The 15,542-nt window shown below is 43.9% G+C and overlaps 1 protein-coding gene across 5 annotated transcripts in view; it reads right to left on the minus strand.

Annotated features, from left to right (window-relative positions):
* Nucleotides 1-958: 958 nt before the first annotated feature.
* The window catches only part of WNT7B (Wnt family member 7B), a 138,255-nt gene continuing 123,671 nt past the window's right edge, over nucleotides 959-15,542 (minus strand). For 4 of the 5 annotated variants that reach the window (XM_083181302.1, XM_083181301.1, XM_083181300.1 and 1 more), the window contains 2 exons: nucleotides 8,400-8,671; nucleotides 959-2,284 (listed from right to left, as the gene is read on the minus strand). In XM_083181302.1, the coding sequence (XP_083037428.1) occupies nucleotides 1,805-2,284; nucleotides 8,400-8,671 (752 nt within the window). In that variant the 3' untranslated portion in view covers nucleotides 959-1,804. The remainder of the gene's footprint in view (nucleotides 2,285-8,399; nucleotides 8,672-15,542) is intronic. The other variant, XM_083181303.1, reaches the window with a different exon arrangement.

The following is a 15,542-nucleotide window of genomic DNA, read 5'->3' on the forward strand; positions in this document are numbered from 1 at the left end:
GATGAGTCCCCAATTCACATTTTTGTGCCGGATTACCCACTGATCATTCAACGCGAGCTATATTATCTATTGGGCTAGTACGGGTTTAAATGGATATTAGAACACCCAGAAGTCCTGTCCTACATGTAACAAGCCTCATAGCATAATAAACTACATATAATGATTGATAAATATGTCCTGTATTATGCCACCTAAGACTCCACAGGAGACTGCAGCTGCTGCAGAACTTCTTAAACACGTCCGGAGGAAACAAGCTGACGGCACTTTGGAATAAGTGGCTTCTTAACGGAACATAAGCCTAAAAACACAAGTTACCACACAAACACAAACAACTAATAAATGGCCATTGTACTGTCTCTGATCATCTGAAGTGGCTGATAACAGAGGACAGCAGCTGTCCATGGCCCCACTATTCTAGGAGTCTTTCAGCAGGGTCGGGCTGGGATCCTAGAATATTCCCCCTTGGCCTGTCTCTCTGACCTGGTTTTCTAATATAGCGCCCCAACTGGTGACATCCAGTAATGACTTTGTTACGATTCCAGGGACTTTTTCTTGAACCTTTTTGAGTGCTAACATCTCTGTGTGAGATGTTCAAAATGTCCGCTAAGAATCCCAGCGTCGCTCACATTTGTTATATAAATTCAAATAAAAAATGTGTAAAAAAAGATTATATTTCTTATATAAGGCAAATTAAAGGTCATTCTGATGAATAAAATGTTTGCTTGGCTATTTTCACACCTATTTTGACAAATTCACTTGTCACTAAAAGGGTTAAAGACATAAAAAAGTTTTCTTTCTCTGCCATTAATCAGTGCTTACTGCAGTGGAAGTGGCCATCTTTCTTTCTACCCCTCCCATCAATTTCAAATACCCTAAGGAAATACAAAGCAAGAAATATAATCACCTAGTAAAGAATGCAAATAACTACAAAGTAAACATTTATTGAACAAATAGCGAGCGTTATACAGTACGTAGGTAGTTGTGTTATATACCATTCCTGGTGGCTTTATTCTGCACAGGAAATCCTGTGCGGTTGAGGTCTATTTGGACAAAGGACGAGGGATACGTATGGTGTAACGTCTAATCAATAACGTTAAATCTACCAATTTGCCGTCACGTAGCCCCTCCTTTATTGATCCCGACTCCCCCGGGCCGACACAAGCTCAATACTTTCATTCTGTTCCATTACAAAATAATAATAATAAAATAAAATATAAAAGTTTAAGACCCCTCTATCAAGAGCTCAGTAGCACGGAAACAGTTAGAAAAAAAATAAAAAATAAAAACATAATGCACCGTAAGTAAGACAACTCTCTATGTTTAACATGTAGTTGAGAACGAGGACACAAGCTACCCGTTAGTGCTCAGAATTTGTTCGTACTATTAAAACATAAATTAATAATAATAATTTTTTTTTTTCTTATGTTCATTACAATAATTCCAGTGTGACTGGCAGGTGATACAAATAGTATTTTAACTGATAGTTGAGATTCGTATTAGTTTATTCGGTTTGGTCCCCTCCGCAGCAGTCCTACAGTTCTCATAATATAACGTCATTATCTCTCTCTCTCTCTGTATTCACTTAGACTTCTGTAATATGTATAATTTAAAAGTATCTACAATAAACCCTCCAGCGTATAAAGGTGCAACGCTCCCGGTAGAGTAGAAAATCCGTTCCGAAGGAAGCATGCCCGCCCTGCCTTTAAGCAAAGGGTCTAATTTTCTTAATAAAGAAAATTAAGTGTGCAAAATGGCGCCATAGTGGTCCTGTAATGTTTTCTGGTTTCGCCGGCACCGGCGTGCTTTATTTGCAGGTGAAAACCTCTGTCCTTTCGCTGCAAGTGTTGCATTTGACGAAACAGCACCAGTGAAATTTACAGTTGCACTGCCACACTTTGGTGTACTGGTGGGTGTTATAGCCCCGGCCGCAACACATGAGGTCACAACCGTCTACATGCTGGGAGGTGCGGTTACACAGCCGCCCCGCCGTCCCCACGCTGCCCGTCTGGCTGTCTTCCTCGCAGTAGTTTGGAGAACGCTCGATGTACACCAGATCCGTCTCCATGGGCTTCTGGTAGTTTTTAATTTTTTTGATCTTGAGAAAAGTGGGTTGGCGCAGGCGGTTGGCCCGCACCACTTCCACGTGGACCGCGTCGTTGTACTTCTCTTTTAAAGTGAATCCGATGTCCCGGAACTTGGGCAAGGTGTTCCAGCAGGTCTTTGTCGTGCAGGAACCAGACACGCCGTGACACTTACACTCCAGTTTCATCTGCTCTTCTAGTACCTGTGTGGGGAAAAGGATATATTATAGAATCAGCTTTTGTGGCCAAACCAAAGAAACAACTTTTAAATAATTTTGGCCAGATGCACTAAGCTTCAAAAGTGATAAAATGGAGAGTGATAAACAGACAGCCAATCAGCTCCTACCTGTCATGTCACAGACTGTGTTTGAAAAATGTCAGGCAGGAGCTGATTGGCTGGTTGTTTATCACTCTCTATTTTATCATTTGTGAAGCTTAGTGCATCTGGCCCATAATGCAACGCTTTACAGAGAATATCTGAACATTCTCAGCAGTCCTTGCCCCATGCATTATACAGGTTGCACTTTTATCCCTTGGTGTATTTTTTACATGAACAAATAAAGCTCTAAGTTATAATTATGTTATACCTAATAAAACATATCACTGAAGGGTTCCTAAAAAGTACATTTTTTGGAGTAGTTGCTTATAGAATTTTGTTCGTAACCAACCACCTACCACCTCCCTGCACCAGTATCTGACTAATATTCATGGGGCCTGACTAATATTCATGGAGCCTGACTAATATTCATGGGGCGGGGCCTGACTAATATTCATGGGGCCTGACTAATGCCTGACTAATATTCATGGGGCCTGACTGACTAATGCCTGACTAATATTCATGGGGCCTGAGTAATATTAGGAGGGCTGACTAATATTCATGGAGCCTGACTAATATTCATGGGGCGGGGCCTGACTAATATTCATGGGGCCTGACTAATGCCTGACTAATATTCATGGGGCCTGAGTAATATTAGGGGGCCTGACTAATATTCATGGAGCCTGACTAATATTCATGGGGTGGGGCCTGACTAATATTCATGAGGCCTGACTGAAATTCACGAGGCGGGGTCTGACTAATAATTATGAGGCCTGACTAATATTCATGGGGCCTGATTAATATTTGGGGGCCTGACTAATAATTATTAAGCCTGAGTAATATTCATGAGGCCTGAATAATATTCATGAGGCCTGACCAATATTTGTTGGCCTGATTAATATTTGGGGGCCTAACTAATATTCATGAGGCCTGAATAATATTCATGAGGCCTGACTAATATTCATGAGGCCTGACTAATATTCATGAGGCCCAACTAATATTCATGAGGCCTGAATAATATTTGGGGGCCTGAGTAATATTCATAAGGCTTGACCAATATTTATGAGGTCTGATTAATATTTATGAGGCCTAACTAATATTTATGAGGCCTGAGTAATATTTGGGGGCCTGAGTAATATTCATGAGTACCAACTAATATTCATGAGGTCTGATTAATATTCATGAGGCACTGATATAGGCCACTGGAGAATTTTAAGTTTTATTAAGTGGGGCTATATAAATGTACATGTCGCCCAGGGTTATCACAGGGAGGGTGCAAGCCGCATCTGGGTGTCACCAGCAAAGTGCCATCTCCTGTTCACTGACAGAAGCCGGGAGCTGCAATGTAACATTATGTGCAGCACCCAGCTCCTATCACTGTGTAGAAACCAGCACTGCAGCCACAGCACTCCCCTATGGCAGCCTGCACCTCCCGGATACAGAGAGTGTCAAAATAATGGGAGTCTGGGCCATGTGGTCACGTTCCTCCAGTTAAGTAACACCCCATTTCTTTGGGGATGCCAGGGGTGATCTCTGAGTGCTACACCGGGTGTCTTACAGGCAAATGAGGTCCTTTTGTCACCTTACAGACTGAGCCCTCTTCATCTAGCCCTTTAATAGGATTAAATGAGTAATATAATTACTCTGCTAATTCCCTACTGTATTGTTCTATGTATTGTATTGCTGCTGAGAACAATAGGATAGCCACGGTGGGCAATGACCTAAGGAAGATAGTTGAGAGAGGCTACATCTGTACTACTGAATGATGTAATTTACCTTCTGGTTTCTAATTTGGAAATTTTAATTACAGTATTTGTAATTTATAGATTAAAAACATATTTATTATTAATATTAATACTACTAATAATAATAATGTATGACAAATGTAATATTTCCCATGACACTGCAGGTACAGACCAGCTGCACGTGCGGGGTGTAAGGTGTAAGTGGCAGCACAGGAGAGCTGGCTGTGGTTATATACCCGCACCTTGTGCCCGGTTGGAACCACACGGCTGGTAAGGAATGACTTTATTTCTAAGCGGTAAGTTAATACTTTCTGGGGTTTGGCAGCCTCTTCCTCGGAATTCCTCAGAAAATGATGCTCTATGAGGAATATTAATTCCATGCTCAGCTTATTCTCTGCAAGCGTCTTAGGACATAGACTTCTGCGGAATCCCCGCTGCTGGCCACCCGCCAGGGGATACAGTTAACCAGCTTTACTAGCGGCTGCCAGGGAGCCCCTGATTAAAGATTGAAAAACCATTAGCTCAGTCGACCCCTATTATTCTGCAGATCCATTAATCATACATCAAGCCCTCACATGCAGCCTTCTAAAGATCGGCATGTTGCTCCGATGCCCACGGCAAGTTTCCGTTCTTATATCCATGCCTGAGGCTGCTGCGGTGCGCTCCGCGTGCCCAAACAGCACATTGCAGAGCCGATGAAATCCAAAGCAGGTGCAAAGGTTTGGCGCTTGTTCAAGGGAAACTAAAACTAAAATGAGTGATGGACCAATGTTATAGGATGCCTTTAAAAGGTTATATATGGAATACATAAGGATGACCAGCGGTAGGGATGCCGGCGGTCCGAATGCCGACGAATACCCATGTCGGCATCCCGATGCATGGCTGACAGGAGACATCACTAGTGGTCATGGGTGATTGGTGATTGCCAGGAGAACATCTGAGGCCAGAGTGTACAGTATCTACAGTAAACCATGGAGGTAGTGGTGGCGTTATGTTGTGAGGCACCTGGTTTGGCATGGGTCCTCTCGCTTTAAGGCATGGACACATTATCTCTCAGTGAGTAGTAAAGACTAGAGATGTCCTCTTTAACTCTGTGCTCCCCACATTGCGTCAGCTCTACGGAAACCTCAAATGTTTTTATCTGTCCTGTTTCCAGGGTAACGCTGGACTTCTATCCAAAAAATTTGGTAACCAGTGGACTAGATCAGAGTCCAGATCTTAACCTCATTGAGTACCGAATTGGAGTGACTGGTGCGTTCTAGGCCAGCTCAACCTCCTTCAGTGTCACAGTTGGCCGCTGTACTTTAGGTGGAATGGCAAAACATACTGCCTGCTGGGTTCCAGGAACTGTTTGCCAAGAAGGGCGTCTGCTGCTCGCGGTGGACCTACACAGTACTGACGTCAATGACATCTCATTGATCTATTTATTGTCAGTATCCAATCTCTTTTGTCTACATAGTGTAGAAAACGGGTACTTGAGCACAAAGACGCAACTCACCAAGATAATTTGCGATACTCGAGATTGCAAACTAAACTACCAACGCGTTTCGCCGAATCGATGCTTTAAAAAAATCCTTGGAACTGTGTGGACTTAATTCTTTACATTTGGTTGATATTGATTTTACAGTATGTGTGTGTGTGTGTGTAAAATTAAGCTGACTGATTGATCAATAAGAGGATAACAGTTATATTTCCCCTTAAATGATACAATTCCGTACTGTTCCTTACTGTTTGCTTTGGGCGGCGTGCGCTGATTGGAGGAACAGCACATTCCTGTAGCAGTACTTGGCTGCAGCAGAATGTACGAGGTCCTTTGTATCTGCCTCGTAGACATAAAATAACAGGCTTCTGCTAGCCGTCAATCAACATTATTATGAGCTCAGCCCCAGACTGATAAAAAATGACATTTATGTGGGGAATCTGATCCGGAATTCGAGCTGCTCTTTATAATTAAATATACATTTTACAAACGTTCAGACACCTTCTCTTGTAATCATACAGCAATGTAAGCGGCCTGCTATGTACTTAGGTCTGCAGTGGTTACTAGGGTTACAAGGGGTAATTGCCAGCAGTGGGAACTTGTTGGTTCTATAAATCAGGCGATAGTGAAAGCCAGGGCATGTGGAAAAGTCTTACAGTATCTTCACTTTGGCCACCTAAGGAAAGGGAACCTATACATTATTATGTAACAGGTATTTAATAGATATCTATTAAATATGCATTATCTGCAATCGAATAGCCCAAATAGTAGTAAATTAATTTCTAAATCATTGTTATGAATAGTCTGCCTTATGGTTTAAATACAGCAGTTACACATTAACTGGTTTCTATGAAAATGATTGCCTTTGGGGGTTTGCTGTAATTAAAGTGGGCAAGCATCAGGGCACAGGGTCAACGTTGCAACGCATGGAAAACGAGCTAGACCCTGTTTAAACAAAACAAACGGCAACATTTGAAAGTTCCGTATTTCCACCATAATGGGGTTGTTGCTGGTGAGAGCTGGTATATTTCTGTAAAGGTCCACCCCTTTTTCAAAAGTCAAAATAATGTACAAATCTTCTATTTTTGCACAAATGTACCTGCTTTTTTAGGGTGAAGGGTGTAATTTTGTGGGCCAAGATGGCAGGATAGATGAGGTACATATCTGTGTGGGGCTACACAGTATAATCTCGAAGGAGAGGACGACAAAATCTTTATAATGACACTTCCACCAATAAAAGTAGAAAACACGCCTCTCCACTGTTTCGCTGTTTGAATACTGCTTCAGACAAACAAAATGGCTGCCACCTCTGTGAGTGGGATAAGAGCTCACCATTAAAATGCTGTGAGGCTGCTGAAGGGGTGAGAATTTCTAGGAATACGAGAGCCTGATGCTGTGACCGAGAATATCTCTGTCATCCATTTCCCTAACGAGGGTGGACAGGGAACCAGTAGTCAGCAAATGGCGGCCTGTCACCCAACAACAAGTCAGAGGTGTAAAAATTCCACCGTCCGAAGTCATCGCACGAGTGCACCGCTGCACTGTGTTAAATGTGCCATTGTTTTGGTGACAGCTTTATGCCGTCACACCGATAATTGTGCATCTTCTTATCAGTACAAAAGATGAGCTTGTTCCCTCTAGGCAAATGATTGGCATTCTTTGTGGCATATTTACGAGCCCCTTTCACCTCACACACCCACGGGCCTCTGTAGAACATTTTAAGAGGGATAATTTAGTAAATAACCCTTTTCCTGGCCATGTAACCAACTCATGTAGTTGTGAGGTTAGATGTCAAAGGGTCAGGGCCTGTGTGGTCCTTTGGCCTCAGACAACGGCTGGAAACCCGTTTCACACACATTACCTCACCTGCTTAAAATTCCGTTTATAAACTGTTCATAGATCACGGTTAAGCCACTTTAGGGCCTGATTTATTCAGCATTAAAAGGAGGTTAACAGCGTAAGCCAAGCAGAGTCAGCAAAAGTTAACTTTCACCGAACCGCGGCTTAATGGCCTCCTACCATCTGCCAAAGACCATCATGTATTACTGTTGATAATGATGGAAATATTAAGCCGGAAACAAACAGTACAACCCATATGCGTAACTCAGAGCCATCCACCACAGCCAGTTTATATATATTGCTTTTCCTCCTGATGAGGCGGGAAGGCCGCCAACAACTGCCTATGAAATTGAAATGGATGAACCAGAGATGCGGCCAACTTTAGTTTAGGGACGGCCATTTTTTAAAAGGGCGAAGTGGGCTGTGAATCATGAAGCCACTTCTGCAGAGTACCCGTGAACTTCACAGTCCGGATTAAGGGCCACATGGGCTTGGAAATGACCAAGGGCCTATAGGTAGAGGAGGAAAAGCTTTAACCAGTGCTCTATGCGTTTTGGTCAGTGGCATGTGTATACCCCCTAGATACATAAAAGATAGAATTTTATTTTTTTATGAGGTAAATAGTACTTTAATTTTAACCCTTATGGTTTTATGGCCGTCTGGGATGCTGGTAATAGTCATGCTGTCCTGTTGGGCCTTTTGTTATGTGGAGACCTGGAGCTGAAGTGCCAGTACCATTACACTAGTACGCTCGGCCTTTACTGCTTTAGAGAAATAGACAAAAAGTCTGATGACACACACGTGGCGGAAAAGACCAGCAAGAATGTACGTGTCTAGCAAAAGTTGAATAAAGACTGCTTAGATTTTAGATACCCCAAGCCCCTTCCCGACTTTATCACCCCTATCAATGGGACTTGGTTTACCCTGATCTTGAATACCTTTCTGCCGGCTTCGTTGTTGTGTAAGTTCATCAGCCGCCGCGCATTCTTCCTTATTTCCCTGGCGTCCACGAACTTCCTGGAGAATTCGATGCCATATTTGATGTCAGCCGAGCATCCCCCCCACTTCCAGCCTTCCTCTTGATTGTAGTAGCCCTGTTTCTCTCTATCACAGCCACAGTTACTGAAGTTCCCCTGGCTGCAGGCGGAGGTCACCGAGTGCGCTACACCAGCGGCAGTAATGGCGTAGGTGAATGCCGCTTCCCTGCTACCTGCGGAAAAAGTAAACACCTTATAAATAAGTCCGATAAATCTACAACCTGTAGTCATACCCCTAAAAAAAAGTTTTGCATTAAGCTACAATACTGAATGGAAAGAAACCTTTAAAATTAGCGTAAATCCATAGTTTCCGATTCTGACAGGTTGGGACCACAATATCTTAATGTCATCCAGTATGAATGCACTATGTCGCTGATGGCGCACACTACCATACTTGGTCAGCGGCATCTACCGTCATCTGTGCATGCAGGACGATGGAGGATATCGTAATACTCCGCTACTGCTGTGCTTGGCACACTTTACCGTTCCCAATCGGAGTCCGCAGAGATGGTAAAGAATTTTTTTTTAAAACTTATGTCATCCTTTCTATGTGTCGGCCATTTTACCATGACGCCGTATCATACGGGAACAGATAAGTTGGGGCTTCATTCTCCATACTGAACATTTCTGTACAGGCACTAAGGGAGCCTTATCAATCAAAGCTTGGAGGGAAAGTAATGAGATAACATACCAACCAATCAGCTCCTGTCAATTAGCATACACATCCTGTAAAGTGACAGAAGCTGATTGGTTGGCACTTTGGGGCCGAGTAACTATACAGTATTACTACTAACTTTTTTGTACACTCATAATATGGGGGTGGAGGCCGTTTGGTATTTTTGCCTCAGGGGCCAAACACCCTTGACCTGACACTGCCAAGTGTCATGAGCGTCTAACCGCATTCCCACAACTACTGTATATGCAGAATATTTGACACTTTTGCTAAATAATTCTGTTAAATTTCACTGAGGCTGACAGGATATCTTCTTGTAAACACCTACGAAAAATGAGTTCCACGTAAGAGAACACGTCAACACAGCACGGCGTGTAGATCATAAGGTCAAGCAACAGTAAGTCGACAGTTATGCACATTGATGACATGGTCAAAATGTTCACACAGTCAATGGGTCAACATGAAAAAGGTAGGCACCCAAAATGCTCGACAGGCACAAAAGTTCGGCACCGCGGAAAGGTTGACAAGAAAGGTTGACACGTGGGTTTTTAAGCATTTTTTGGTGTATTTTATTATATTTCACTTCACGTGACCCCAGTTATTATACCGCGTGCCTGTACCACAGCGTTTTTCAACCACTGCGCCGTGAGACAGTAGTGTGCCTTGAGCTGTTCTCAAGTGTGCCCCCAGATCTAGAGCTGTCCACACCAGTTTACAGTTACCACCACAAGTTCAACTGTTTATTCACTGGTTCTCTTCTTTTCATGTGAGGGTCAATAGATTTTATTTTTTGTTACCTGTGGGGACCAATGTGATTGGTTTGTTTTTCATATGAGGCCAATGTTTTTTTTTTTTTTTCCTGTGAGGGTCAATGTGTTTTTCCCTGTGGGGGTCTTATGGTGTACCTTCGCAATTTAAAAATTTAGTTTGGTGTGCCTCAAGTTGAAAAAGGTCGACCATTTTTCTGTTAACCATTCAAACCTGTTATCCTTTTGAACCTGCCAACCTTAAGCACCTTCCACCTTTTACATGTCAACCTATTGGCCATATCAACCTATTGTACCTGCTGACCATATGGGGTCGACCTAATTACTGTCGATGTGTCCCCCCAGACACCAATGTCATGTTGTAAAATTTGCTTGAGTAGCTCGATGATCCCATTAAAGGCTACACACTGCGAAGGCAGCCATTTTGGAGACTGAACTAGTTTGTAGGAAAAGTAATTCAGTGACATCACATCACATCACTGAAACATGAGGCATGATGTCACTGATTCCTAATGAGTCGATAGGCTGCAATCTCATAAATATTGTTTCATAACGCAAAATGGCTGCCGACATTGTGTGTAGGAGATGGCTGCACTTTAATCGACAGGCGTTATTTCATTTTTGTCATTCCAGAACTCATAACCGAGTTGTCTCACTAACCAGGCTGGCTTAACTATTGCAATAATAGAAAGAAATTACCTCAGAAGTACTGTGTGTAATATCATTATGAATGTATTATGTAAACGTTTCCTGACACGGTCTCACAGGATTAGCAGCAAAAATCACAGGTCTGGATTCCTGAGATACTGTACATACAAACAATGCATATCTGACATCTTTCTCATTGCTCAGTAACCTCAATAAGGACTTTGGAAGCGTAATCATATTGGACCAGAGAGTGACTATTATGACAAAGTCCACCCACACCAGTCTACACATACAAAGACCAATGTAAACATCGGCATACAGTATGTATCACCTGGGGCTAGTAACACAACTGTTTTTAAAAGCAAGGCGGATTAACGTACCCCTGTCTGCCTGCATGTAGGAACGGTAGCCATTTTGTGGACTGAAAAAATAGTTCTAAGAATATGACCAGACTTGGGATCCTGACAGTCATTTACCTGATGTCGGGATCCCGACTGTCAAAATGCCGACGGCCACCCGCTATTTTCCCTTGTGGGGGTCCAAGGGGCTTTTTTGCGCTTGCCATGCTGTCTGACTCCGGTGCGGCGGGCAGCGGGGTCCCTGCAGCGCTGGTCAGTGAGTCCTTGCGGCAGAGGGGAACTGAGTGAGTAGCGCTATTCGCCGGGCGGCAGCGCGGGAAACGCTGCTGAAATTCAGCAGCGCTTCCCGTGCCGCCCAGCGAATAACACTATTCACTCAGTTCCCATCCGCCGGACCCGCTGCCAGCCCCACGCCGCTTCCCAGCCGCTGCTGCCTGCTCCAGCCACCCAACCAGCTGGCCGGACCCCGCAGCCCGCTGCACGCGTAGGAGGTCCCAGGTCAGGTGGTTGGATGGCCAGCAGGTCCGACCACTTGCTCGGATCCGTTGCACACGGGAATGCTCATCGGACCTGAGGGGACTTCAAACCGAACTGATTTGGCCCGATTTGTCGCAATCGGCCCAAATCGGCTCAATGTTTGGCATTGGTGGTACAGGACCAGTGGTGGATCCAGAGGTAGGGCTGCAGCACAGTTCAAAAAGGGGAACAACACTAACTGCCACTAATGGACTCACTGGCAGATGATGAGACAGCCCTATTTGTATTTTCTACTGTGCTGCAACCCCGCCACTGACCAGGATGTAGATTAAGGTATGGTCTAAAGCAGGGTTGATGGTAGATCTCGAGGACCGGTTTGGCCACCCCTAATCTAAGGCATTTTGCTTATCCATTGTGAATTTCTAAAACTGGGTACATATTAGGCAATGTGCACCCAGCACGACATGACCTGGCAGAGTAGCCGACGTCGGCAAGTACATACATACTGGCAGAGTTGCCCTTGCTAAAGATGTCCTCTGTCGGCCCTGCATGCATCGTTTACGACATAGCGGGTATAGACTAGATGACGTCGGTCTGATCCACTAGAAGGGTCCAAATATCATCTCCTAACTCTAGAATTTTATTTTATTTTAACAAGTCATTTTGGAAATATTATTTTATATTTTGTTCTAGTTTTTTATTTTATTTATTTTTTATTGGCATATTCTTCCTGGTTGTACAATGGGCCTATTATTCCGATCGTAATTCTCAGCACCCTCCCGCGCCTGCCGCCGGATTATCCGTGTAACATCCAGGGACTGGAAGAAAACATTTATACATTTATACACGGAGGCTCAGCTTTCTAATCATTTTATTTAGCGCGAGCCAAAAGTCTGACAGTTAACTCCTTGCGCCAGATATTTGGGGTAGAATCGATGGACGCCCGCTTGCATATTTCATCCCTTATTATACATTAATTTCCGCGATCCCTCCCCACCACTCCTCATCAAACTCTAAGCATAAAAAGATGACTTTGGTATTACAGAAATGTGAAACATGTCCTGGCAGCTGGGAGACATTCCCTGGAAACCCCATTCAGGATTTAACGCTGCCTGGATCCTGGCTGGAGCAGTAGCTAAGAAAGCTGCAACTGAAATATGCCCACATGTGTGTGGAGGGACTACGCTCATCCATTCCCTATGTATCTCCTATACCCACTTTTACATGAATTATCTATTTTTAGGAGCGTGACCGGAGATCGTTTTGGTGGTGACCCTGGATCTGATGGATCTTAAGAACAGATCCCTATACTTCACCTCAGAGTGGGTGAGAAAATGTAATCCCTGGTCAGTATTGCAGACACCACAGTTCCTCATCTACCTGAGGGCCGTCCGCCGGCTCACAGAGACCTGGGAACCTCCGCCTGTGTATTAGGCAGGACTACCCAGGAATTGTATGTTCCCTTCAGTTGGGTGATAGGCCACAATGTAGTATGGATAGACTACAGGGGCGTATGTTCTAACCAGGTGTCCGGAGGCAACATGGAAGATGGCGCCTCCTAGTGGCTTGCACCAGTGCTGATGTCTCAGCGACTCACCAATGGCCCAGTGTGTATGGGGAAGGGGGTTATCGAAGCTCAGAGAGAGAGAGAAAATTTGAGTGATAAAGTAATCAGCTTCTGTCTGTTTGAAAAATGACAGGAGCGGATTGGTTGGAATTTTGTCTCTCACAATTGTATCGCTCTCCAAGCTTTGGAAAAAAAAACCTGTTTATTATAACAATTAGGGGGGTATTCAATCCCCGCTATTTCCCATGGGGGAAATAGAGGCGGGTGCTTATTTAATGCTGTCTTTCCCGACAGCATTGAACAGGGATCTTGGCAGAACGGCCACTACTTTAGATGCAGTCGGGCCCGTTCTGCCAAGAATGGCCGTGGATTGTCGAGCTCCCGGCCGCAGCTTGACGAAGGAGGGTCTCTGAACTTGGACAGCAGTCAGCAAATGACTATGAAATGAGTAGAGATAGTTCTGTCCTAGTTCTACATTCCCCTCAGTCTTTTGTTCTTGGTGCCCCTCTGACAGCTGGAGCATGGCAGCCAATGCCTCCAATGTCTCTAGGAGTTATGGCACTGATAGGCTCCAATATGGCCTCAATTGTTTTGGTACATCCCCAAATATACAGTAAGTGTTAAGCCAAGCACTAGAGGCTGTACAACCTCCCTAGTACATAAGGTAGGAAAGATATATTATCTGTATTCACCATGTATCTTTGTATATAGTGATGTACAAAAAAAAAATAACCTTAGTTTATCCCTAATGATTAGATTAATTTCCTGGTATAAGGCCAGTGATCATTTCAGGCAATAAAATGGACTTAGTTCACAGAAACATGTAGATACACAGTACCAGTAATGTGGGAACATTCCTGGACAGTCACTGGGAGGTAACAGGGGTGTGGCTAAGAAGATACAGCAAATCAGTTTGTGTATGGTGTTTGAAAAATGACCGATGGGAGCCAACTTCTGGAGCACCATGTATCATAAATAATGAGTTTTAAATAGCCAAAACGCAATAACTGGGCCACACAACGAGTTTTAAATAGCTAAAACTCAATAAATGGGCCCCTTTATTCCCTGTCACAAAAAATATCCTTCATAAAAAAAATGTATGTTTCTCATGTTCATGTTGATGAGGAATTTAGCCATAGTTAAGTTCTCCGTCCTCACCAGATCTGGCTCAGATGGCGGTAAGGGTCTACAGGATATGTAAACGTCATGGGTGGCTCGGTCCTCATTGCCAGAGTTCAGAGATACTGTAGGTTCGCAGTGAATCCGCCAGTGCAACAGTGACTTGCCTCACATCTTTAACAGTATCCTCCAAGACCACAAAAACATCCAATAATACAGTTCTCTCGTCACATTTGTGACGTTTGCATCTTGATATTCAGCCTGACTATAGCCTCCTCTGTGACACCACTTTTGGACAAATAAAATCAAATGCTCCCAATCTCGGTTTCGCAAATGAAAGAGGATGAGGACCAGGTTTAGGCTGGCTTGTAGCCTCCAGATGATCCTCACCAGAGCATATGATTGAACTGGTTCCCAGTGAGACATTTTGAAGTCACTTACTGGCTAAGGTTGGTTGCCCACTGACAAAACTGGAAGATGCAATTCCGTTTCGTAGTAACTAGCACTTATAGTTGGGTGGATGAGCAAACTTGGACACTTCAGTTGACCCTGATCAGAGCCAGTGCTTCCACTAGGCAAACCTACCTGGTCCTCTAGTGTGCCAAGGTACAGGAGTGTCACCTAGAACACCATTGCCCAGGGCGGCTCTACCATAAGGCAGCTGCCTAGGGTCTCCAGAATTTGGGGGGGGGGGGCGCCCCTGAGTCTATCACAAAATTTCGGACGACTCAGGAAGGCATCCTTGTTGATTCTAAAACGCCACCTCCTCACTCACACCGGAGGTTCTGGAAAGTCAGTATTGGTGTGTGGGTGGTGGAGGCAGCTAAAGTCTTGCCGATGGTGCTGAAAAACCTTGCACCGGCCAAGTGCCATAATGTGGGGCAATGGTTAGCATTGCTTGTGTCGGATTCCTCCGGGTTGTCCAGCTTCCTAATTGGCTTCTGACCTTAATATGTGTATGTGGTAGGGAACATGGACTGTAAGCTCCACTGGGACAGGGGCTGATGTGAATGGGCAAATATTTTCTGTACATTGCTGCGGAATATGTGTGCACTATATAAAAAGAATGGTGAATAAATAATGTCAATTGTTCCTTCCCGGATTCTCAGCGCCTGTTGTCCTTTAGGTTTGTGTATAACATAGAAGCACAATCTGGTTCTAAGTGCGGCTCTGAGTGTTCCATGTCAAATCTAATACGGACAAATATCAATCATTACTTTCGTCAGTAACACCATTATACTATATCAACTCTTGTCTGTATGTCTTCTAAAGGCGACGGTAATCTAGAACCAGCCATCTCTGATATAGTTTCTTGTATATATCATTTTTTTCTCATATACCGGGTGTCCTTACTATGAAGGCAATAAACATCGTAAACCATAAAATTCAGTGTGAAAAGATCTCAGGCTTTAAGGGATTACGGTTCACTCCAGA

The sequence above is a fragment of the Crinia signifera genome, chromosome 4, assembly GCF_055691185.1.
Source record: "Crinia signifera chromosome 4, ASM5569118v1, whole genome shotgun sequence".
Lineage (NCBI taxonomy): Eukaryota > Metazoa > Chordata > Amphibia > Anura > Myobatrachidae > Crinia > Crinia signifera.